Source organism: Bos indicus x Bos taurus, chromosome 18 (assembly GCF_003369695.1).
Source record: "Bos indicus x Bos taurus breed Angus x Brahman F1 hybrid chromosome 18, Bos_hybrid_MaternalHap_v2.0, whole genome shotgun sequence".
Classification (NCBI taxonomy): Eukaryota; Metazoa; Chordata; class Mammalia; order Artiodactyla; family Bovidae; genus Bos; species Bos indicus x Bos taurus.
In genome coordinates, this window is record NC_040093.1 from 41,583,081 (window position 1) to 41,609,582 (window position 26,502).

The 26,502-nt window shown below is 44.2% G+C and overlaps 1 protein-coding gene across 1 annotated transcript in view; it reads right to left on the reverse strand.

The window, feature by feature from the left end:
* Positions 1-26,502, reverse strand: part of AMFR (autocrine motility factor receptor) — a 45,620-nt gene that overhangs the window by 3,190 nt on the left and 15,928 nt on the right. Inside the window, exons 3-12 of the mRNA XM_027516506.1 lie at positions 25,474-25,638; positions 24,012-24,164; positions 21,674-21,714; positions 21,376-21,508; positions 19,650-19,783; positions 18,685-18,795; positions 12,360-12,550; positions 10,525-10,628; positions 4,186-4,320; positions 2,052-2,135 (exon numbers count right to left, since the gene is read on the reverse strand). Coding sequence (XP_027372307.1) covers positions 2,052-2,135; positions 4,186-4,320; positions 10,525-10,628; positions 12,360-12,550; positions 18,685-18,795; positions 19,650-19,783; positions 21,376-21,508; positions 21,674-21,714; positions 24,012-24,164; positions 25,474-25,638 — 1,251 coding nt within the window. The remainder of the gene's footprint in view (positions 1-2,051; positions 2,136-4,185; positions 4,321-10,524; positions 10,629-12,359; positions 12,551-18,684; positions 18,796-19,649; positions 19,784-21,375; positions 21,509-21,673; positions 21,715-24,011; positions 24,165-25,473; positions 25,639-26,502) is intronic.

Consider the following 26,502-nt stretch of genomic DNA (forward strand, 5'->3'; position numbering starts at 1 on the left):
TCCATTATAGCTGCAGCTGTGAAGGTCAGGACAGTGCCCAAGGCCCTCCGCAGGCTCGGTTAGGGGCCATCTGTGTTGCTCGGGCTTCCAGACCCAGGCTGGCCAGCATCAGCCCAAGGCGAAGACAGAGTTGAGGAGCAAGCGGCTGAAAGGCCTATTTTTAAGAGTTTCGGGTGGGAGCGCTTCTCCAGCTTCTCAGATCAGCAAGGGAGGAACTTCAAGAGAATCCTGGGGCCTGACTTACATGCCCTAGATGTTGGGGGACATGGGGGCCGGTGATGACTAACACGCACCTGAGAAGCCTAACAGGAAGAAACTGGTTTGTAGCAGATTTTAAAAAGGCTTTGATGGGAGCAACTTTAAGGTCCGCCAACCATAAGGCACTGCTGTGTGTGCTCTGGGGAGGAGACATGGGTCCTACGGGAGGATCCAGCCCAAGGCTGCTGAAAGACTGCCCAAGAGGGCCACTGGAAGGGGTGAGGGGGCCCCATGAAGTAAGGGCTGGCTGTTGAAAGACAGTCCAAGTTCAAAGGAAGAATACTCAAGGTTTCTGGTGCTAGACAGGACAGAAAGATCTCTAAAATAACAGCTGTAACACACCCACCCACCCACCCTGGGGTCACATGGCCCATCCTAACCCTCTCCCCTCCTGAGTCTGATCCTAGAGGAGTTGGGAAGAAGAGCCAATGAGTGGAGGTGGAGGCAGAGATGGAAGGAAGGGCATGGAAGCCCACCCTCAGGCCCCCACAGGCCTCCAAGCCTGACCCATGCAGGCCTGAGCTTGGGCAGAGGGAAGGCCTCGAATTAATGGGCAGAGCTGATTGGCTGACTGGGCTAAATCGAGGTGTTTATTAAATGACTGTCTGTTTTCCAAGAACTTATTATTTCCTGAGAACAGCCAAAAGTGTTATATAGCAAGCTTCTTTGTGAAACAAGTACTTTCCTTTCACTACATTAAAAAAAAAAAAAAGTCAGAAACCTTCAGGCTCGCTCTGAAAAGAAAGTTGGGAAATCAAGACAAATTGAATGTGCTGTACCCACCCACAAGGCCACCCAGTAAGCCCAGCCTCTAAATCAGAGCTAAGCCAGCTACAAAACCTGGAAAAGCAATGATCCCCTTCTTCAGAAGCCAGACACTATTTTACAAATACTGCACAACCCAGCTACAGATTCGGACATGAACATTTTAACTCAGCAACAGATCTGAAGAAGTCTTAGGAGTGTTTAGTGTTTCTTGTTTGTAGGGAAAGACACGTGAGGTGAAAGCGGCTGCTCCCAGAGCCCTGACTCCCACTGGAGGGAAGGCGGTGCTGTCCTCGGACCTCTTCCCTGTGTGGGGAGCCCCACACATCTCACACACACAAGGAAATGCAAAGACAGGGTTGCTTGGGGATTTTCAGTCCCTTAAGAAAGTTTCCAGCATGTATGGTCATCGATAAGCAAATGAGAATTACAGAAAACGAATGTGAACTGGCACCCCCAGGCTGTAGGGTGAAGAGCTCGGGGTGGAGGTACCTCTGCCCTGCACCCCGGACAAGGGAGCTGTTTTCGGTTGGGGGCACTCACCCCAGGTCACCCAGAGTGGTTATCTAGACAGATTTGGTTCCCAAGATAACCATGCTTCCCCCCATCCCGGGGGTCTCCTGTTTGTGAAATGTGTGGAAGTTCCTGCAAATGCTGAGCTCAACAAGAGAGGTGTAGGGGAGAATAACCTGATGACCTCGGCTCTGGAGAGTGGGCCCGCGTGGTCACCCCAAGTCCTGGGCCCAGCCCCACCACACCCTTCCTAGTGCTACACTCAAGTTCATGGTGGCAGGCCCGGCCAGGAGAGCATGGCCCCTTTCTCCTCCAGGTCCTGAGGACAGTCCCCAGGGAGTGGGCTGCCGGCCACACCCGGGCACAGTAAGGTCTGTTAGCCTCACATGCTGAGATAGGACTGGCACACGGCCTGCTCACTACTCGAGCGCTGTCACACCAACATCAGAGGTGGACGAAGCCCACCGCCAGGTGCCCACCCCACTCCTCCACGCTCTCTAGGGCACAGGCCTTACCTGAACAGAGGCTTCTCCGTCCTCCTGCTCGCCGTTTGGCCTTTCCACAGGGCTGTTCAACGCGGGCCTGATGCTCTCTGACCGCTGAAAGAGAGACAGCAGCACAGACAATGCAGAGCCGCTCTGAACTCAAGGAACAGGTACAGGTGGGGCTGGGGGTGGCGGGGAGGAGCTACAGCCCCAGCAGGCTGAGTTCAACTAATCCCCGGCATCCAAGACATGAGAATGCTGGATTAATGACCCGACAAAGGAGTCTGAGGCCTAAGTCCGAGAGTTATCAGTATTTAATTTCCCTTTCAGTAATAACAACTGCACGACAACAGCAAACGCAACAGTAGGACAGACAGGACACTGGAAAAGCCCTGCACGGTCATCGCATCCGCCTCGACATCCTGCCAACCGGTGCCGCTGTCCTCACGCTCAGCCAGGCTGAGCCCCCGGCCAACACGGCAGACGCCTCGGGACCTGCCCTCACCCCTGCAGGCCTGTCCCCTTGGTGCCGGCTGGCCGCTTTCTGTATTTCATCGCCCAAGGACTCACTCTGGCTGTGTGAGGGAACTCTGCGCTCCTCAGAGGAAGCCCTCTGCTGACAATGGATGGGAACTGGTGTATATGAATTCTGCACTGGATCCCAGAAGCCTCCAGCGGCCCCGAGCTCTAAACACCCTCGATGCTGACCTGCTGGACAACAAGTCCTTAACCCACCTCACGGTCCCACCTGCTGCCTGTGTTTCCTAGACTCCTTCCCATGGTTCCCAGAAAATGTTAGTCACTCAGTCATGTCCAACTTTACGATCCCATGGACTACAGTCCGCCAGGCTCCTATGCCTATGGAATTCTCCAGGCAGGAATACTGGAGTGGGTAGCCATTGCCTTCCCCAGGGGATCTTCTCAACCCAGGGACTGAACCCAGGTCCCCTGCATTGCAGGCAGATTCTTTACCATCTGAGCCACCAGGGAAGTACTGCATGGTTCCCAGAACACTTCTCAAATTAACTACTGGCATCCAAATCCTTCTCAGAGTCTGCTCCCAGAGCCACAGCCAGTTCCTACAGGTAAGGAACACAGAGCCACCTCTAATACCTCAACCCCTTCGACTACCAATTCCAGGCTTATTCTCTCTCCAAAGATTCTCACATTTTAAGATTTTTACTAACAGATTTCCATGTTTTGGTATATAAAAACTGAGTAATTTTTTGGTATATGATAGCCTGCATGTGGCTCAACCACTTAGTCGTGTCTGACTCTTTGTGACCCCATGGACTGTAGCCCGCCAGGCTCCTCTGGCCATGGGATTCTCTAGGCAAGAATACCGGAGTGGGTTGCTGTTTCCTCCTCCAGGGGATCTTCCTGACCCAGGGATGCAACCCACATCTCCTGCATTGGCAGGTGGATTCTTTACCACTGAGCCACTTGGGAAGCTCTTATGATACTCTAATCACATATTCATTCCTTGGTCCTGCTGGAAAGCTTGTCTTTAAAATGTCAATACTTCTTGTACCCATCGAAGAGGCTTTATGATGGGCCAGGAGACAGGACCTTTTTTTAAAGAGTCAAAACTACAAGCCTCACACAAAGAGGAACTATACCACTGGAAAGCTACACTGATGTGCAAAGCCAGCTGAGGACAAAGGGTGCTGTCTCCCACGCCAGGGCTGGCAAACCACAGCCGATAGGACAAGTTACTCCAACGGTTTCTGTAAATAAAGTTTGACTGGAACACAGTCGCATACATTCATTTCCATATTGTCCACGGCTACTTCAGCACTGCAGCATGGAATTAAGAAGTTACAACAGATAACGCATGGCTTGCAAGGCCTAAAATACTTCAATCTGCTAGAAGAAGACTGCCAATCCTTGTCGAAAAGTGAACTGATACTATGACTGGTGAGGGCAAACTGGTTTGGGGTATACATCTGCATAAAAAATCAGCCAAATGTTTGTGTCCTTGTCTTCAGCCAAGCCTCCTGGATGAGTCTGTTCTCAATCATAATTTGGAAAGTTAGGGAATTTACAGAAACCCTTCATCAAGTCATAAATGATACTCAGCTGTTAAGTAACTAAAAAGTTAATTTAGAAGATTAAACCTTGGTAAGGACAGAATTCACTTGTCATGCCTGAACCCTCAGTTTACCTGTGTGGGAAAAGGTACTTGAATCCGTCCTTCCAGAATGTTGTCTGTTGTTATTTCAACTGAGCGTGTCAGCTGGAGGTCTTGTAGTACCAGGTGGTATGGCACCTGGGGAAACATCTCTTGAATCTGATGAGCCTGGAGGGAAACAAAGAGGCCACAGAAGCGGTCACTCCCAACAGTTACTCCCTGAGGTTACGGGGTGAGGCAGGCTCTGGGCAATGAACCCGGTGACCTGCCGTGAAAACACAAGGACGGGGGCCACTGCCGTGCTGCAGATCACCCTCACACTTAGGACTCCTCCAGAAGGCCAAACAGAAAAGCTGGTGACGGCATCAACTCCAAATAAAAAAAGCACAGAAATACGACCCTGAGGCAGACTGAATTAGAATATTTAGCTTTAAAAAGTGTTCATTTTATTCAATCCTGGGTTTTGGCACCAAAAAAAAAAAAAGCTCAGTAACAGGATACAAACATATTCTCCTTAAAGTTATATATTCCTAGAAGGAACAATAGATGAAATTCAAATGTGTTATGTGAAAGATGTTCCACTCAAAAGGCTATGCGCTGTAAAACAGTGACAGTGTTAGTTGCTCAGTCGTGTCCGACTCTTTGCGACCCCACAGACTCTAGCCTGTCAGGCTCCTCTTTTCCTGGGATTCTCCAGGCAAGAATACTGGAATGGGTTGCCATTCCCTTCTCCAGGGGAATCTTCCCAACCCAGGGATCGAACCTGGGTCTCCCACATTGCAGGCAGATTCTTTACAATCCAAGGATTCCATTTCTATGACACTCCAGACTAAGCAAAATTATAAGGGTAGAAAACTTATAGGTGGTTCCGAGAGGCTGGGGGTAGAAGCAGAAGTGATTACAAAGGGGCACAATGGAATCTGAGGGGAGGGGGAATGGAGCTGCCCTGCATTTTGATTATGGTGCTGTTACACCACTGAATGGGTCTGACGAAACTCATAGAGATGGTTACTAAAAACTCTGAACTTACCATATGGGAGTTACACTTTGCCCAGCGGGGGCGGCGGGGGTGGGGAGGGGGTGAGGTGCGGCTAAGATTCTAAAGAATGTAATTGCTAATACTGCTCCAGAGCTAAAGTTCTCAAACTGCACTCTAGAAATGTCACAGAGGCCATCAGGGCTCTAGGTTGGCCACACGTACAGAGGGGAGCAGGCGGAGATCTTGCACGCCACCACCTGGACTTTCATTTGAGCAGCTCCACATTTTTTTCTCATGCATGTATATTTATTTTATAAATACTTATATTCAGGGTTTTATATGTGGAAAAAGTCCCAATGATCAAAAGAAAAAATGAGGAGGAAAAATATAACTGCCTCGGGGAGACAAGAAAGTCTACTGTTGGGAGAGGACCATGTTGTCGTAACTGTAGAAAGAGGGGGAATGTGTCTCAACGTCAGACCGAGAGAGGAAAGACCAGGCTGAAACCTGCTTAAAGTTTTGCTTGGGTCACTGTTGGGGCAGAGAGGGCAAGACACGTGTGTAGCACAGAAGGACCTGGTGCTCTGCTGTCCTGGGATCCCTGTATTGTTTCTATGAACATGAGTTGATAATCTTTCAAAACCCAGGTCAAGTCAAAGCTAACTGGGCAACAGTCCACAACAACCTGGATAATCAAATAACATTCTTCTCTATTCATAAACAGCTCCCTCTTCATTTCCCAAATAAAGTAAGTCCAAAGCATTTCTCCCAGAAAATGCAGCAAACGATACATTAGATCTTTATAAAAAATATATTGTGCCAGTAAATTAGTTGTGCTAAAAACAGACTATTCCAATCCACTGTGGATGGGGAGGAAGAACACCAGGACCTGTCTGTTTAGAATTCTAAATACATCAACTTCAAGGTAATTCTCATTCCTGGGAGGTTTATGCGCCCATGGATTCTGACTTTTTTTAAGGGGGCAGGTGAGGTGATCAGCCTGAAGAGCTTCAACAGCTGACTGAGCCTAAAGTACCCACGCAGAGCATCGGGGCGGCCACATTCCCAGGCCATCTGCCCTCACGACGTTACTCTCTCTCTCTCTCTCCGCTGATGACCTGACTGAGTGCTTCACTGAGACAGCAGAAGCCAGCAGGAAGCCTGGTCTTTTGTAATGGTCAAAATAATATACAATCACCCATCTTAACCATTTTTAAGTGTACAGCAGTGTTAACTACACACACACTGCTGTGCAAGACATCCCCAGATGCCTTCATCTTGGCAAGACCACAACTCTAACACCCACTTAATGGCAACTCCCCACTCCCCCTTCCCCAGGCAGCCATTCTACTTCCTGTTTCTAAGAGTCTGAGTAATTTAGATACCTCATGTGAGTGGAATCATGCAGTATTTGTCTTTTTTGGTAATTAGCTGATTTCACTTAGCACAATATCCTTAAAGTTTTTTGGCTGGCTGAATCATACTCCCATTGTGTGAACAGACCATTTTCATAATCCATTCATTTCTTATGGACATGTAGGTTGCTTCTACCTAAATGGTTACTATGAGCCATGCCTTTAAAAAAAAAAACTGTTTCTCAAAATGACATGCCTGCAGCCATGTCCATTCGTCCCCCAACCAAGGTGAATGAATGCCTCTCTCCTGGCTCTGGCGCCCACCTCAAGAACTGTGCCTTCAGTTAACTTTGTTCTGTACCATCAATCTCTCCCCGTCTAGTGATCATTCCTATTTGCAAACCAAGCATGCTTTAGAATCTTTTTAAAAAGACTCTTGGGTACAGAAAAGAACTAAAAACAGGGTCTCAAAGAGAGATTTATTTGTACACCCATATTCGTAGTCCCATTACTCACAATAGCTAACACATGGAAGCAACCCAAGTGTCCACTGACAGATGAATGGACAAGCCAAATGTGGTCTATCCATACAAGCGGATATTTATTCAGCCTTAAGAAGGAAGGAAACTGACACATGCGACATCATAGCTGAACCTGGAGGACACAAAGCTTAGTAAAATAAGCCAGTCACAAAAAAAAAAAAATTTATGATTCTGTTTAAATGAGGTCCCTAAAGTCAAATTCATAAAGAAAGGAGAATGGTGGTTGCCAGGGGCTAGGAAGGAGGGAATGGAGAGTTACTGCTTATTGGGTTAGGGCTTCAGTTTTGTAAGATGAAGAGTTCTGGAAATGGATGGTGGTGAGAGTTGCATAAAAACATGAATATACTTAATACCATTGAACTGTACACTTAAAAGTGGTTAAGGGTATGGTATGTGACTCACTGGAAAAGACTCTGATGCTAGGAAGGATTCAGGGCATGAGGAGAAGGGGGCAACAGAGGATGAGATGGTTGGATGGCATCACTGACTCAATGGATATGAGTTTGAGCAAACTCCAGGAGACAGTGAAGAACAGGGAAGCCCAGTATGCTGCCGTTCATGGGGTTTCAGAGAATCAGACACGACTGAGCAGCTGAACAACAAACAACAAAAAATAGAAGAAAAAAGATGGCCCGTGGGGAAAAGAAAAAGAATACACACTTCGCGCTTGCTTCTGTGTGTATGTAAACACTGTGAAAGAACACAACACAGAAAAAACTAATCAAAATTGTTATTCCCTGAGAGGAGGGAGTCTGGGCAGATGGCAGCAAGGACAGGAGTGTGACTTCACCAGATACTCTACAGGTTTTGTTTTTTGATTTTGGGGGTGTTTTTGGTCATGGCTCAAAGCAAGTGGGATCTTATTTCACTGACCAGGGACGGAACCTATGCCCCTTGCAGTGGAAGTGGAAGCATGGAGTCCTAACCACTGAACCACCAGGGAAATTCCCTACAGGTTCTGAAATTTGTGGATCAATGAATGGCCTGCTCAAAAATCTTAAAGAAAAAAAAAATCAACCAAAACTCCTCTGATGGCACACCCCTATTAAGCAACCACCTTACTTCTTTGTACCATCTTGTAACACACTGCCAGCTACTGAGTGTCTTCAGCTCCCACTCATTTTCCCATCCAACAATCTAGAATTCAACCCCTCAAGCCATGGAAACTGCTTGTTCCTCTCCAGCTGATAACCACCTCCACTCTGCCACACTCAAGATGCATCTCTGACTTCATCTGCTAAGAACTACCACACACCTGACCTACCTCTTCTCCTGCGGTTTCCTTCCTTCCCAATCGCCGCCACAGCTCCTCTCTCTCTGCCAGACCTCAGCCCTGAGCCCTCTTCTCTTTGTGAGCCACCTTCTTTCCCCTGAAGAGATCCAGTCCCCTACGACGTAAAGCTCCCAAATGTTTCTCTCCAGCTGGATCTCTTTCTTGAGGTCCGCAACTGTCTACCTGACATCTCTACTTGGCTGACTCACGGACACCCCAACATCCCCGGCCAAACAGAAGGCTGAGGTCCTTCACCTGCTCCTCCCTCAGTCCTGCCCATCTCAATACCTGGTACAACTGTCTGCTCGGTTGCTTAACGAAAACCAACCCTCCCCTCGCCCCACTACCCTACATCCAAACCAAAAGCACTGTCAAGTCCTATCAGTTCATTTTCAAAAAGCCTTCAATCTGCCATTTCTTTTCATCTTAATTCCCAACACCCTGGTCCAAGCCACCATCCTTTTTTGCCTGAACTACTGCAACAGCCTCCTAACTGGTCTTGCTGGTTCCATTTCCACCCCGTAAATGTCATTCTCTCAGAAGTAAATTATCCTCTGCTAACGGTCCTATCAGTCACAGTCACCTGGGGGAGGGGAAAAAAAGCCCCAAATGGCCCACTAACAGTCATTTCATTACAGAATCCAAACTGCACTGTGGCCTACACATCCCCACATGACCTGCTCTGCAACCTCGATTATGTCATAGTCTTGCTTTTGATCCACACGCTCCAACCACAATCACTTCCCTTAGTTTCCAGAACATTGTCACCTCATGGCCATGCACCTGTTTCCTCTACCTCCTTTTCACCGTTCCTGTCTCAGCTTAAATATCACCTCTTGAGTCTTCTCTGAATGTCTCTTCTAGAACAGTCTGTGCTCACCACTCAACATGACCTGCCCTACAGCCTGCAAAGCCCTCATCCCCACTGGCAATGACCTCGTCTGTGTTTACAGTCGGTCTCCCTCTCTCCCCACATGAAGAAGTCACACTTCTCGAAAGTAGGACTCCTGTCCACCCTGTTGACACTCCAGGTGCTACGCAATTTGTTGAAACAGCACAGAGCCCATCTTAGGAACAGGCTTTCACTACACATTTGTTGAATAAATACACTAAGATAAGTTAATGGACAAACAAATGAACCAATGACTTTCTAAAGTACTGGCCAGGCCTGCCCATGTCAACCAGAGGCCCTATTCGGGCAGGAATAACACAGTTTAGATTTTTAAGACTCTTGCATTTATCATCATAATGAACACTAAATTTCATTAGTGAATTAGTGAATCAGTGAAGATCAGATGACAAAGCTTTAGAAAATACACAGAATCTTGAAGTATTTTGACAATATCCTTGAATGAGCCAAGAGCATGCGCAGCATCTCATGGTGTGTGTGTTTGTGTGTACAAACACACACACTTTACACACAAACACACACACTTACGTCCACAGCCATATATGCATGTATAACGGTGTGTGTTAATGTATACTCAGTTATTTATTTGGGGAAGGGAGGAGATGGAGTCAAAATAACACATATGGTAGGCCTACTACAATTTTTAACAAAAATCATATCATTCACTCAAGTCAGTAACTCCCCAAATACTGGTGGTGAAAATTAAGAGGCGTCCCAAGACTGGCGAAGATCACAAGAGTGCCCCTAGCAGTGCTCAGAAAAGGGCACATTATCTGCCACATCAGTAAAACGAAGGCTCGCTTCCAAACCAGTTTCAATTTTTTTTCTTGGTAATTATTTAAATTTTGTTTTAAAGTTTTTACAACGTTATATCAATTTCTGCCATACAGCCACGCAAATCAGCCATAATTATATATACATACGCCCTCCTCTCCTAGCCTCCTTCCGCTCCTCCCGTCCCATCCCTCCGGGTGGTCACAGAGCGCCACACTGGGCTCCCCGGGCTGCACAGTAACTTCTCAGCAGCTCTCCACCTTACACCTCTGAGCGAACACGTGCTGATGCTGCTTTCCCCACCCGTCCCACCCTCTCCCTCTACATCTGTGTCTCCATTCCTTCCCTGCAAGTCAGTCAGTTTCAATTTTAGAACACAGGCATTGAAGTGGTCCCGATGAATACGATGCCCCTGAAAACCCTGTCATTTTGCCAGAGCAGAGTGAGACCAGCCAGGTCACGCACATGGCACACGCTCTCCAGCATCTCCTTCCCTCCTGATTAATAAGCTCCATCTAAAAGCAGCGAGCGCTCCTTACCATTGCATTGAGCTGGGAGTTGCTTGCCTGTGTAATGCCTAGAATGTTGGTGGTGTGCATCACTTCGACTGAGAAACTCGGCAGCCAACTCGCGATCCGGGACCCTGAAACAAACGAGAATCCAGGGCAGGTTTTAGAGGCCTCCCTCCTCACGTTAGCTACCACGTGAGTGTCACTACTAGCCGGGCTTCCTTTACACCAGGCCTCTGACCAAGTGTCAATTCTCACTAAAACCCCACCTGGGTTTATTATTATTCCTATGTTACTCTTCTCAGGGATTTGACTCCAGTGCTCCTGGTGGTCCCCAAGGCACTCAGAAGTTAGGTAACTTGTCCAAGATCCAGCATCTCGTTACGGTGGCCAGGACCTGAAGCCACACAGTCAGGTTCCAGGACACTTCACTGCCGGGCTTGCCCACGCCCCAGTGGCCCTGGACCCACACAACACGCCATCCCTCCCACAGCCCGCACCGTCAGGAAGGTGCTCAGGGCTGCAAAGTTGCTACAGGAGCCGACCTTTCACTCTTCTCTTCACACTACTCATAAACACTACTCATCAGGGGACATCATTTTCATGAAGTAGTTTCTACTTAATAATCTGGTTTAAAGACTTTATTTTTCTCATTCAAAATGCTTCTCCAACAGCACTACAACACAGGCTGTTGGACTAAGAAGTCTGCTGCTGCTGCCATGGCCCTAAGGAAGGGGAACCTAAGCTATAAGATCATGGGTGTCGGCACGAAAACAGTCCCATATCAAGCCACACATTTAAGTAGGATTCCCCTCTCCTTCAGAAAGGAGCACTGAGGCCAGCAGTGTAGAACAAGCTCAAGGGCCACTCAAAAGTCTTGCCTGGACAGTTTGTGCCCAAGAAAAAGCTGGATACCTATTTCATGTACTTACTAAGGAGAAATAAAGTTGCCTTTATCAATTTAGACTAGGTTTTCAGTAATAATTCACAAAAAATAGCTTACATAGCCAGAACCCATGTCCAAGATCCGCTTGTCTATTTCAGAAGTCTGACAAGGAAGAGGCCTTGATTAGCAGCCACAAAGCAGCCCCTCTACACCTGCTCAGCCAGCCGGCGGTCACCATCCCCTCTTCTCAGAGATGGACTCCGCTCCTCTGGTCCTTCCTATCAGGGATTTCAACGTGTTGCCACTCCTGCTGTGCCCCACCCTTGGAAACTCAAATCAGAGATGGGAAGAGCAATCTTCCTAAACAAATAGTCTAGGGATACCTACTTTAGAGTAGGAAATATGAACTCAGCATTTAGTGGTATTGAAACTGATGAAAAGCAGCAATGGGCCAATGTAATGTGAATTAAGGAATGATAAACCAGTTCCTGATACGGTGCCCATGATCTTAGAATTTTAAGTGTCGTTTTACCATGAATACAACTCTTTCCAACATTCTGGAAGACTGAACATTCATATCTCATGGACAAAGCAAGAGGCTTCCAGCTCTGATTCTCCTCCTAGTACTCACTGGAATGACTGTTCAGTGACCCTTCATTATAGGCTTAAGTATTATACCAGTGTAATAAATTATTAGCAACGGTTAACTATTAAAGTGATTAAGCTCACTCCTGCAGGCACGGCTGATTCAACTGTAACTGCTTTCACCTCCCTGGACCCCCTTCCCCGCAATTCACACAGAATCTAGCGAAGTGCCTGGTATAGACTACCCTCAGTGTTACCCATACTCACTGAACACTGTCAATTCAAACTGAAACGTGTTATTAAACTAGCCCGTACAGGACAAGTTATAATGAAAACAGTGTCCCCTAAGAGGAGAACACCCTGTGGGGGGTTTTAGAGGTTGAAACCAACTAACCGTCGAAGTGGAAGAAATGATTGTGTTGGTTTAAGCGAGGTCTGCCTTCGGCTGCCGCCACAGGAACCAAATTCTCATCCAGGTTCTCTCCTGGATGGTCTTCCCGGACACGATTATTGTCAGCAATGTTAAGAGACATCCTGCATGTGGGGCAAGAGGTGTCTTGTTCTAGCCAGGAACGAAGACAGGAGCTACCAAAAAGTCCAAAATAAGATATTCTTAGCATATTTTGCAAGAATTCACCAGAAATATTCTGAATATATCAGTGAGTTGTAATTTTACTTTCTATTCACCATTAGCAAGATTTAAACGTTGAGAAACACTTGCTGACATTACTTCTGGCCCTGCTTCACCCTAATGTACTTCTGGTGTATCCTGCTCTGAACATCAATTTGTTAACGTACATGGTCATCTACAAGTTCCCAGGCATGACCCCTTTTCAGTAAGACTTCCTCATACAGCTCACCATTTTCCTCTCCAGCTCAATCTGACTAACTTCCAATCCAACACCCTTGCCTCTCACGTCTTTGAATCCTCTATTCCAATGATCTGTTCTCTTACTCTACTTTAGCTACCCATTAACCCAGACTTTATTTTTCTGGGCTCCAAAATCACTACAGATGGTGAACGCAGCCATGAAATTAAAAGACGTTTACTCCTTGGAAGGAAACTTATGACCAACCTAGATAGCATATTCAAAAGCAGAGACATTACTTTGCCAACAAAGGTTCGTCTAGTCAAGGCTATGGTTTTTCCTGTGGTCATGTATGGATGTGAGAGTTGGACTGTGAAGAAGGCTGAGCGCCAAAGAATTGATGCTTTTGAACTGTGGTGTTGGAGAAGACTCTTGAGAGTCCCTTGGACTGCAAGGAGATCCAACCAGTCCATTCTGAAGGAGATCAGCCCTGGGATTTCTTTGGAAGGAATGATGCTAAAGCTGAAACTCCAGTACTTTGGCCACCTCATGGGAAGAGTTGACTTATTGGAAAAGACCCTGATGCTGGGAGGGATTGGGGGCTGGAGGAGAAGGGGACGACAGAGGATGAGATGGCTGGATGGCATCACTGACTCGATGGACGTGAGTCTGAGTGAACTCCAGGAGTTGGTGATGGACAGGGAGGCCTGGCATGCTGAGATTCATGGGGTCGCAAAGAGTCGGACACGACTGAGCGACTGATCTGATCTGATCTGGTCATAACCTTGGCCTTCTCATTAAATTTGTGACTTCAAAGCTCTTATTCCCCAGCTTACTATCTCTCTGCCAGAAGAGTGTATGACAATAATGTTCCAAAATAATAAATGTGGAAATTCAACTCTATCACATTTTGAAATAATAAAGTACCTATAATTCCTGTTTGTGATCATGCAACTATTAGCCAAATAAATCATATTTTTAAAAGTTCACGTCCCTTTAATCAACACCCTTAAATCACACTTCTAGTTATACCAGCCTTGTGTGGGGCTCCAAAAGTACGTAAAATCCTTGCCTTCCAATAATGCTACAGGTGAAACACATTTTCATAAGCAAATCTAATTTTACTTCATACTTCCAGCTCAAAGGGATCAGTGACCTAAAGGTAAGGGATAAAACCATAAAACTATTACAAAAAAACTATCATGAACTCAGATTTGGCAAAGGATTCTTAGATCTGACACTCAAAATGTGAGCTACAAAAGAAAGAATGGGTAAATTGGATTTCATTAGAAAATTAAAAGGTACACATCAGAGGCTATTACCAAGAAAGTGAGAAGACAAGCTACCAAATGGGAGAAAATATTTGCAAATCATACATCTGATAAGGGTTTAGTATCCAGAATACATAAAGAACTCTTACAACTCATCAACAGAAAGAAAAACAACCCAAATAAAATAGGATAATCTGACTTCAACAGACATTCTCCAAAGAGAATGCACAAACACACCAACAAGCATGTGAAACAATGATCAGCATCACTGGTTAATAAAGAAAAGAAATGCAAATCAAACCACAATGAGAAACCACTTTACAACCTTGAAGATGGCTATTAGCTAATGTAAAATGTAAACAGGTATACTAGCTATAGAAAACAGTACGATAGTTCCTCAAAAGCACAGAATTATCACATGACCCAGCAACTCCACCTCTGTGTGTATACCCTAAAGAACTGAAAGCAGGGTCTTTTTTATTTATTTATTTTTTTAATTTTTATTTATTTTTAGTTATTTAGTTGCAATGGGTTTTCTCTGTGGCATGTGGGATCTAGTCCCCTGAAAAGGGATTGAACCCAGGTTCCCTGCATTGGGAGCTCAATGTCTTATCCACTGGACCACCAGGGAAGTCCCTGAAAGCAGGGTCTTGAAAAGAAATGTGTACCCCCATGTTCGCAGCAGCATTATTCATGATAGCCTGAGAAGGCAGAAACCACCTAAATGTCTGTTGACAGATGAATGGAGAAACACAATGTGATACACACACACAATGGAATATTGTTCAGCTTTAGAAAGGAATGAAATTCTGACACGTGTTACAACATGGATGAACCTTGAAGACATTTAGTTCAGTCGCTCAGTCGTGTCCTACTCTTTGCGACCCTATGAATCGCAGCACGCCTGTCCATGGACAGGCCTCCCTGTCCATCACCAACTCCCAGAGTTCACTCAAACTCATGTCCATCAAGTCAGTGATGCCATCCACCCATCTCATCCTGTCGTCCCCTTCTCCTCCTGCCCCCAATCCATCCCAGCATCAGGGTCTTTTCCAATAAGTCAACTCTTCCCATGAGGTGGCCAAAGTACTGGAGTTTCAGCTTCAGCATCAGTCCTTCCAATGAACACCCAGGACTGATCTCCTTTAGGATGGACTGGTTGGACCTCCTTGCAGTCCAAGGGACTCTCAAGAGTCTTCTCCAACACCACAGTTCAAAAGCATCAATTCTTCGGTGCTCAGCTTTCTTCACAGTCCAACTCTCACATCCATACATGACCACAGGAAAAACCATAGCCTTGACTAGACGAACCTTTGTTGGCAAAGTAATGTCTCTGCTTTGAATATGCTATCTAGGTTGGTCATAACTTTCCTTCCAAGGAGTAAGCGTCTTTTAATTTCATGGCTGCAGTGACCATCTGCAGTGATTTTGGAGCCCAAAAAAATAAAGTCTGACACTGTTTCCACTGTTTCTCCATCTATTTCCCATGAAGTGATGGGACCGGATGCCATGATCTTAGTTTTCTGAATGTTGAGCTTTAAGCCAACTTTTCCACTCTCCTCTTTCACTTTTATCAAGAGGCTCTTTAGTTCCTCTTCACTTTCTGCCATTACGCTAAGTGAAAAAAGCCAGACATAAAAGGACAACTATTGTGCGATGTGCTATTGTGTGATAGCTGACAGAAAATAGAAAGGTAGTTGCCAAGGACTGAGGAGAGGGGGAGACTATGGAGTTATTGCTTGATGGGTATAGAGTTTCAGTCTGGGAAGGTGAAAACGTTCTGGAGGTGGATGGTGGTAAAGGTTGCCCAACAATGTGAATGTACTCAATGTCACTGAACTGGTACACTTAAAAATAGTTCAATTGTAAAATTTATGTTAGGTAAACATTTTCGAGGGTTTCCCTGGTGGCTCAGACGGTAAAGTATCTGCCTGCAATGCAAGAGACCTGGGTTCAATCCCTAGCTCAGGAAGATCCCCTGGAGAAGGGAATGGCCACCCACTCCAGGATTCTTACCTGGAAAATGCCACGGACAGAGGAGCCTAGTGGGCTACAATCCATGAGGTCACAAAGAGTTGGACACAACTGAGCAACTAACACTTTCACTTCATACATTTTTTACCACAACAGAAACATCACATTTGAGAACTAACATTAAAAAAAACCCCACCATAATGAGATACCACTTCCAACCAAAATGGCTATAATAAGAAAAAACAGAAAACAAGTATTGTTGAGGATCTGAAGAAACTGGAACCCTCATACATTGCTGATAGGATGTAAAATGGTGCAGCTGCTGTGGGAAAATCTGCTGGTTCTTCAAGGAGTTAAACATAGAATTACCCTATGACTCAGCAATTTCACTCCTAAGTATATACTAAAAAGAATTAAAAACAGGTACTCCAACAGATACAGATATCTGTTCACAAATGTTTATATTAATAACAGCATCATTTGGAATAGCTAAAAAGTGGAAGAATGGAGGGTCCATCAATGGAAGAATGAATAAATAGGTTGTTCAATTATTATAAAAATGTTTAACTCAGTCATAAAAAGGAATGACGTACTGAAATATGCTACAACTGGGATGACTTTGAAAATTTTATGCTTAGTAAAAGAAGGCAGTCACAAGAAGTCACATATTGTATGATTCCTTTCATACGGACTTTCCAGAAAAGGCAAACCCACAGAGACAGGGAGCGGATTACTGGCTGCCAGGTAATGTGCAGAGGAAGGAATGGGGAGTGACTTACTGTAATGGATATGGGGGTTATTCTGGGGTGATGAACAAGTTTTGAACTTGCAGAAGAGTGGTGGCTGTACCACACTGTGAATGCACTAAATGCCACTGAATTGTATACTTTAGGATTGCTGATTGTATGTTATATGAATTTTGCCTCAATTTTAAAAACTAAATCCTAAAATTAATCTAATTAAATGCTTGAAAACATTTCTTCTGGAGTGAAATATACTCTTTTGAGTTATTCTTCCAAACTTTCTCCAAGCTCCTTAGGAACTATCTGAAAGTTTTTGAGAAATGCGTGTGTCTCTGGTCTTTCAACCTCATCAATCAGCACCACCATCCATCCAGTCGCTCAGCCGCAAAACTAGAAGAATCCTCGACACCTTACATTCCCCACTCTCTCACAGCCAGTCTGCACCAGGTGCCTCCTGCTCCTCCTCACGCCTGTCCACCCGTTCCTGCCCCTCTTCCACTGCTCACATGCCTCTCGGAGCCCATCTGAACCCCAGCAGCCCTTACTAACTGGCCTCCCTGATCTTCCCCAGCTGCATATCTGACCCCGAACCCCTACTTTAAAACCTTCCACTGCCCTCAGTTCCCTGCAAGGTGACTCAGGCCTGTGTCTTCTGCCTCAGCAAACACCACTCCCCCCTCTGACATTCTGAGCTCCTGGCACATGGGTTCTCTTTCATTCCTTGGATACTCCCTTTTGCTTCAGTAATGTTCCCTCTGTCTCAAAGGCTCTTCCACCTGATCCCTTCTTCTGATGCCTTCACACCTACTCACTGTCAGAGTCACCTTCTCCAGGTGTCAGATTGCTTTGTCACAAGCTCTCAAGGACCACATTCCCTTTCTTTAGAGCACTTGTCTCAATTTATCCTTACATGCTCATAAACACTCCTGCTTAATTCATGTCTGTCTCCTCCATTAGGCTGAACGCCTTGTGAAACAAAGACCACCTCTGTCATTTTAACATTATTTCCCAGAAGCCAACTCAGTAGCCAGCACATTAAAAAAAAAAAAATCAATAAATTTGTTGAGTTATTGATACTCCAGCTCCAAAGTCTTTCTAACATTAAAAAGGAGAAGAAAAACTATTTGGGAATACAAAATAAAGAAAGGAAGATTTAAAGATGTAAAGATTATAACTTTCTCAATATGCAAGACTGATCATAGATACAAAAGGTCAAGAGATACCTCAAGGTCTGTCAACATGAAAACATCCAATCTACAAACAGAATAATTTAGGATTTAGGTTGAACAGTCACAGTCCATATGAGAGCTCTAAAAATGAACAACATTAGGAGGTGAGGACCGCAACAGCGAGAGACAAGGGCTCACAGGGGACAGAAGAGCCTGTACTGCACACAGATCTAGTCCAGCCGTGGAGGTGCTGTAATCCCTGATGATAGTCACAGTTCCGGGCTGCTTACTGTCTCTGGTCTGATCCCCATCCCATCACACCATCCTGGTGTGTGTTTCTATGTTGCTTCTGGGCATGTGTGAAATGCACAAATAAATATTCTCACCCCAAAAAAGGTGAGAAAAGGGAATAAGCTATTGGAAAGCGAGGATTCCTCCACCCCTTTGTTTTAAGTCTTAGGGGCCTATGTGTTATACCTCAGAGCTTACATAGAGAAGGAATGTGAAGACAGCTAACACATCCAGAAATTGAGATGGCAAACTGAGTGGGGAACAATCCTGCCGTGTAGGGAAGAGGCTGAGAAACAAGGCAGACACCCCCAGGCCCCCCACCCGACTCAGTACCAGCACCTTGGCCAGTCTGAGGGAACGCGCCCACTCTTCAGCTAAGGTTGGTCTTAAGCCCCGGCACAAGAAGCATCCTCGTGGCCTGGACAGAACACCAGTCCCATGTGGCCCCTGCCAAGCTCCTACTTGTGGAAAAGATGTCCACAGGGCAGTTTCCTCGCAGCCTGCATGGAGTCCCAGCAGATGGCGCAGTCATCGTTATTGACAGCCAGCTCCTCTGGAGTTGCCACTGCAAACCTGTAAGGAAAAAAACGGAAACCATCGCAGAGGGCACCTGGCAGAATCTCTGTCAATCCCACAAATACTGAGCATCACTTGCGTCACAGATTTCACCTTTCTAGCAGCACACTTACAGAGGAATCATGTTCACCATGAAATCTCCACCCACGCAAACCATGACAACCATGCTCTCTCCAGAGATCATCAAACAGCAGAAAACCAATACACAGAAACCGACTGTGTCGTAACACGACGGCCCTCGTTAGTGATGACATGAGCGCACATTTCTGGGTAGATTAGAGGAGTTAAGACACCTCAGAGAGCCAAACTGCTCCCTTGGACACAAAAAGGATGCCTGTTAAGCTCACACCATTCAGGCTTGGTTTAGCCTCAGGATGCCAAGTGAACAACCTCAGTGAGGTTAAGAGTGTGAGAGACAGAATGTGTGTTTGTGTGTGTCTGTGTGTGTATGTAAGCATGCATGTGTAAGGAATAAAAAGAGCAGAAGCCCAAGGAGACTTCCATTTAATAATAATGATGATAAAAATAACAATGTAATAAAAGAACCTAATATTTACCCAGTACTGTTCTCAGTATATTATGTTCATTATCCCACTGAATCCACCCAACATTCCAGGAAGAAGGTATTGTTATTATCCCTAGGCTTAAGCAACCCAGGCACAGGGAGGTAAGTAAATTGTCCAGAGTCACACGGTAACTAAGTGGGCTTCACATCTAGGCAGTCTGACTCCCGAGCCTGCACTTTTCACGATTCCATTAACAGCTGAAAAAAGCGGGGATATAACCCGGGATCTGTTATTATGAAAGATCGCAAATGTGTCAACATGGGCGGCATCAACCTGCTGACTCACCTGGCTTCCATGTTTCCGACCACTCGCAAATAGTTCTTATGCCGGCGGATGCGACGCTGTACTTCATGAAACAGGTAACGCAGCTGCATGAAGATGACCAAGCTGGCCATGGACAACCAGATGTTGCCAAATAACTTGATGAGAGGGACAGAGAATAAAATGTACAATAAAGGTCAACGCAAACTGGCTAGCACCAAGGGGCAAGGCAAGCAACGGAAGGTCTGAGTCGTGGGTAAAGGTGAGCAGGAGCAGCCACTGGGGAAGCAAATGCGCATATTCCTCTCACGACTCTCAACACTGCCCATGCTCTGGGGCCTAGTCATTCCATCCACAGCCATCTGTTCTGAGGAGCTCATCAGAAAGTTTAAAGCTTTATGCCAAATGATGTACATTCATGCAATTATAAAACAGAAAACCAGGAAACAGACCAAATGCCCAGTAGGGGAACAGTTATACTGTGAACTCACATAATGTAATATTGTATACTCATTATATGTATCATAAAATATAATTATATCCTATTATATTTTATATATAACATTTTGAAGATTAATAATATGGGTAAATAATATTTTAAGTGAAAAGAGGAAAAAAGTACTTCAAAAAAAACTAACATGTGACCAAAAAATTATGTAAAGATGTGAAGAGGCAAACAACTGAATAAAATCTAAATACCCTTATTATGGGAGCAGGGTGTTCAATGGCTAGGGGTCGGGGACTGAAGGAAGGAAAGTGGTCAAAACGTACAAACTTCCAGTTGTAAGATAAAAACTTAGTGGGGATATAACATACGACATGATAACGAGTCATAACAGTGCTGTATGCTGCATTTCAATCAAATCATCATACCCTGTCGTGGAATTTTTATCTTAAAGGTATCAAAATGATTGAGAAGAAATGTTGCTAGCACAGGAAGATGCACATAATACAACAGCTACAAAAACCTAAGCTATAGGCCCGATACATGATGAATACATGGCTCTGAATAAATAAAGAAGCAGTAACCACAAAAAAAAGTCAACACTTAACTTTTGACATTTGTTGGGGGGGGCTTTTTTTTTTTTTAAGTACGTTTTCAAAGTCATTTTTAAAAAGTACACTTAGAAATGTGCTATGTTCAACTCTCAAATTTTTAAATGCTACTTTGACCGGCTTATGATATAAACAAATTGCCCACCAAACATGATGATTCTCACCATTCTGAGATCACTGAAGTGCTAACCAGGGAAGCAGGTTTTCAACATGGTGATTTCTTGCACACCAAAATAAAATGCAAACAATGAAGTAGGAGAAATTAAGAATAAAGACTTTGCTTTTAATTACAAAGATGGAACATTTACGCATCCATGAAGCAGCTAACACTGTGGGAGTCCCCTTTACCACCTACAAAGTAACTGCTAAATATCAGAAGCCACAGAATCTATGAGGAGAGGAATTCTCTTAATACCATGCTAAAAGAATTATCTACTGACTTGGTCAGCAGAGTGAGTTAAGTCTCCTGGGAGGACAGCAAACACCTCTTGAGCTGGGCACCAAAGCTGTTCCACACTGTTTTACACCCGTTGGCCAGAAAGAAAAAAAAAGGGGAGGGGCACAGTTGCATCATTTTTATAGTCTTTTAAGTGGGTCATCCACAAATGTTTCACTTATTAAACTCTGTACAAAACAGAGTTCCTGATTCTAAAACCTTAGCTCTCTCTGTTGGAGCTCCCTCTGGGAAACTTACCAGCATGTGAATGTGGTGCATGAGGTCCAAGGACAAGAGAGTGAGCTCCATGACAAAGTCTGTGTAGTAGACATACGTCCCCTTTCCTTCCCATGTCCCTTCATGGCTGAGGTCCCAGAGGTGGATTACGTATCTGCCACGGACAGAGGAGAGTCACGTTAATGATTTACTGTCACAACTGAATTTGTTTTAAATAGGATACACTAGAGTCATATTTTTACAAATTTTTTACATGTTATACTTTAAAATCAACTGTACGAGTAGACCTCCATCACCTCCCTCCCAAATTTCTACTCACCGTAAAATCACATGAGCAGTCCTCACTGTCACAAGAAGAGACTATTTTAAAAAAGAGAGATTTTTTTCCTTTTAGTAAAGTTTAGGACTGTTCAGACCAAATTAATTTTTGCAAAATGATAAAAGACAAACATTTCTCAGTTCAATTAAAAAGCAGGTTGTTCAATGGCTGGGGAGGGGTGAGGGGGACTTGGAGGATGGTAGTCACAAGCTACCAGTTATAAGGTAAACAAGTACGGGGATGTAACGTGTAACATGACTACAGGCAATAGCGCTGTATCGTGTACTTCAAAGTTATGCAGAGAGGACGCCCAAAAAAGTTTCATCACAGGGGAAAAAACATTTTGGGGGAATTAAGAGGATACTTATTGTGGTAATAATCATTTCACAAATTATTATCATCATTATGTTGTACACCTTAAACTTATACAGACTGTATATCTCATTAAAACTGAAAGAAAAAAAAAGCAAGTTACCAACCATTTTAGTTCATGTGCTTCAAATTTCCATGCAATATTCTCATGACCTAGAAACTCAACTTTTATTGAGCCTTTTCCTGTTAATAGGTGACAACCAACTACACCTGTCCAGCTCCTGGGGATGCCTTCCACAATCTTGAGGTCACTGAGTTTGACAATCACTTCCATTTTGTACAGCACCGAGTCACTGTAATTGATAACCCGAAGAGGCTGTCTGAAGACCTGGTGACCATATACCCAAGGTGAGGTTTAGACCCTACTATCCTAGACAATCTGCGAGTCCCTGCTTGCTGCAAAATGCCTTCTGCACCCTGTTCACTGACACAGAAGAAAACCGAAAGCAGGAAATCAATAACAAAATAAGACCTTCATAGTATTCTGTATTATAGAAACTGATGCTAAGAAAAGTTTCCTCTTAATCTAGGAGAATTAAACATAAACATTCTTAGAGATTGGAAAACTTTCATTTACAAATAGAAAATATTCTGCACAGAAGAGAAACACTATAAAAAAATTATTTAGTTCAAAATATCAAATCTATAACATGATAATGTATCTTAAGAACTTAATGACCTAAAATAAAAATATGTACATGACCCAATAGACCTATTTTAAGCATCTTTATTTTTAGGTATACCTTTTTTAAAGTTTGGCCTAGTAGTAATTAAAAGCTCAAGAAACAAAAAAGGAAAACAATGTACTTACACTACATTATACTCCAAAATGAACACTATTAAGCAAAATAAATTTTAATCCTATTCTAACAAATTCCCAATTAGCAGTTTAAACTCACAGTTTTGATATTAGCCATCTATTGATAGTGATACTAGATATCTATTATTTCATTCTTTCATTAATAGCAATTATGGACAAGATAAAAGTGTTTTTCCTTTGGCCTGAAAAAAAAGCAAATATAGCCACTGAAAAGAAAGAACATTCAAATAATCTGATTTCTACTGAATAGAAATTGGTATTTTCAGAAAGGTTTTTAAAAGTACATTTTAAATATACATGAATATCTCAGATTATTCTCTGAAAATAATGAATATAGTTTCCATATTTATTGTATTATTCTGTAAAATCTTAATTTATGGCCTATCTAAACTAACCAATTACAGGTGGTAGTTAAGTCACTAAGCCAAGTCCAACTCTTTGCAACCCCCTGGACTGTAGCAGGTCAGGCCCCTCTGTCCACGGGATTTCCCAGGCAGGATTACTGGAGTGAGTTGCCATTTCCTCCTCCAAACCAATTACAGGGTATTTCCCTATTGTTACCAAGCACTACTTCTTAAGGAGAAAATCTTTCCCACTTTGAAGTCATAGACCTTGGATTATGCTAATTTTACCACTTTGGAACTTTTAGCAGTTCAGCTGCCATGCCATTTTCCCATCCATAAACAGGCATGTAAGTTATTTACAACAATCCCCAGTGTACAGTAAGCACTATGTATAACCGCTGGCAAAAATAATTACAGCTGACCCTTGGGCAACAGAGGAGTGTGTAATTTATCGTTGGCCCTCCATATCCAGTTCCTCTGCATCTGTGGATTCAACCACCCAGGGACCGGGTAGTATTTCCTCCTGAAAAATATCCACATATAAGTGGACCCACACAGTTCACACGTTGTTCAAGGGTCAACTGTACTTTTTATTAGGTTGTAGCAAGGATTACATGAAAGAACATACATAGAAGCATTCAGTACCAGAACCCAATCTAAAACAAAGGAACTCCAAAAATGTTTGTTAAAATCAAAGACCAGCTATCCATCATGGGTGAAAAGTAATCTGTCAACCGCCCTCTAGCTTCCTTGGAAATACACGGGAACACAACCAGAGCAAAGGCCAATGTCCGTATCTTACCTCTGCAGCCATGAAAGCTAACGTGTGCATCCCATGGGTGTAGCCTGTGACGCAACAGACGACTGCTAACCCGCAGCAGGAAAGCAGCATGGCGACCAGGAGGGACAGAACTCGGCCATGGCTACTCATGGGGGTGGTGGGAGAAAAAGAAAGCTGGAAGGACAAAACAGAAGACAGAAGCTCATTCTTCAGCATGGCAGGGTTAAACCTGACTGAGAAACTCAAGGTTAATCTTGGTGTCTTTGTTGGGACGTCTGCACAGAACCATTACCATTACCAGATGGCCAGAATTCTCCAGCCAACCTCAATATGAGTATGCGCTGATACCTTGAGATCTTCACCATTTAATTTAGGGACCATAACAATATACATGATATTTTCATCTCAGATTCTCAAGAATCCTCCTACCAGTGGGGTTACAAGCCTCTAGAAGCACCTTGCCAGAGTTCTGTCATTCTCCCTCTGGCTTCAACAGGACTCTGGGCAACACCATGTTCTGTCGTGCTCTTTCTCAATCTTGCTCTAATCCTGACCCCTCAAAGTCACCTGGGGGGACATTCCTAGCCTGTTCACAGCTGGGACAACTGAAGTGTACTCCACGTGAAGATGGCCCACTATCGTCGTGCTGCATTAACGGCACACAAGCAGAGGCAACAGCTTGGAGGGGAGGTCTGGAGCTGTGACTCCTGAGCAGGAACTGTAGATACCAAACCAGCTGGGGAGACAAGCAGCACCGTTCATGGCCCGGGATGGGGGCTGAATTCTCAAACAGCTCAAGGCTGTGGAACTGAGATCAGCTCACAGAGAGGTGCAAGGACCACCATGGTCCATGAAGACTGTGTAAAGAAGGGGGCAAAGAGCACTGTGCGGTGGGCTGCACAGAGCAGTAGGATCACAGGTGCCCACTGGCTCTGGATCTATGAGATTAGTTAGGGAGCACTCAGGAATGAAGATTCTCCCGCACAACTCTGTAGCCAAAAGGCAGAACTTTTACCCAGACAGAAAAGGATTCCCTTCTCCAGGGACCAAAGGGAGCTATTTCAGCACTGGCCCGGGGGTGGAAACAACATAAACTAGTCAGAAAGAGTAGCCCCAGGGGCCAGAGTAAGAAGGGAGAAAACGGAAGGAGATTAGAAAGCATCTGGAAGAGATCAGCTATTTTTTCAGTTTAAGCTTCCCTTTCACTCCGATCAAAACAGTTTGTGTTAGGTGAACTGACCCTACATGGGCTGTCATGTAACACTACTGGGGAGGGAAGAAAGCCTCCTGAGGGGACACTGCCCCTGCATGCCTTGGCTGCTGCAGAAAATTCCTCAAGAAACAGGCAGGAGGTGCCTGAGCCAGGAGCCTTCCGTGGGACAGCCGTCCTGCACACTCATGTCACGGCTCATTCGTATGACACCACTCAGACCTGCCACGTGTATGCCTAAGCAGGAAAAGAAGAGCTTGGGTAAAAACTCACATATTCAAACCGGTCCTTGCAGAGCTGAACCATCAGGTGCAGAAATACTAGTCCAGCAAACCAGAGGCACCACATGACCACTTCTTCCACTGTTTGGACATTCAGGACCCCGAAAATGAAAATGAACTTGTAGAAAATAAAATTCCAAAACTTGTCTTTGAGGTGCTAAAAAGAAAAATATTTGTAAAGGTGAGTACCATTACACCTAATCCGTTCTAGAGACAGTAAGCTGGCTTTTGAGGAGGAGAGAATATTCTATTCTGTTTTCTAACGCTTGTCCATGACAAAACCAAAGGCAAAGAGAGAAATGAGCCCTGTGAAGAACAAAGGTAAGACATCTAGGAAGTAATCTATGGATTCTGGATTGAATTCCTCAGTCAGTTATGAAATTTTAGACATTTAAGAGTGTAATAATATTAGTTTAGTATAATATTAATAATATATGTTATATAACAAAATAAAACACAGAATAAAAAAGAATGGTGACAGCTACAAGGATCATTTTTACTACTTCTGCTCTCTGAATTCTTAAAACAAAAGATTAGACATTCTTTTTTTTTTAAACATCCTTCAGGTTCAAAAATAACATATGCTAATTTTCCAGCCATAATCAATAATGTATGAAAAAGTACAAAGGTAAAACAAAAATGATGCCTTAAGATTTTCATGCAATTTTCTTCCTAAATGTAAAACACTGATGCCAATGAGCACTGTCTGAATGGACCACTTTAGGGTTACAGATGGTCACTGAAATGTTTTCTCACCATTCAAAAAATATTGCAATGAATATCTTTGTACAAGATTCTATTTTCTCAGCAATCAAAGGTTATGGATGTTGTTATGGTTTCTAATTATAAATGTACACGCCCACATAAGTGTATCTGCTTCACTGTACTCTTTCTTACACTGAGAATGTGCAGTTTTAAAAATATTTACCGTCCTGAAAAAAAAGAAGGGCAACAAGGAGCATCAACCCAACAGATATTAAAAAGCACCATCAAGCACAGTGGTGGAACTGAGTGCAGAGGA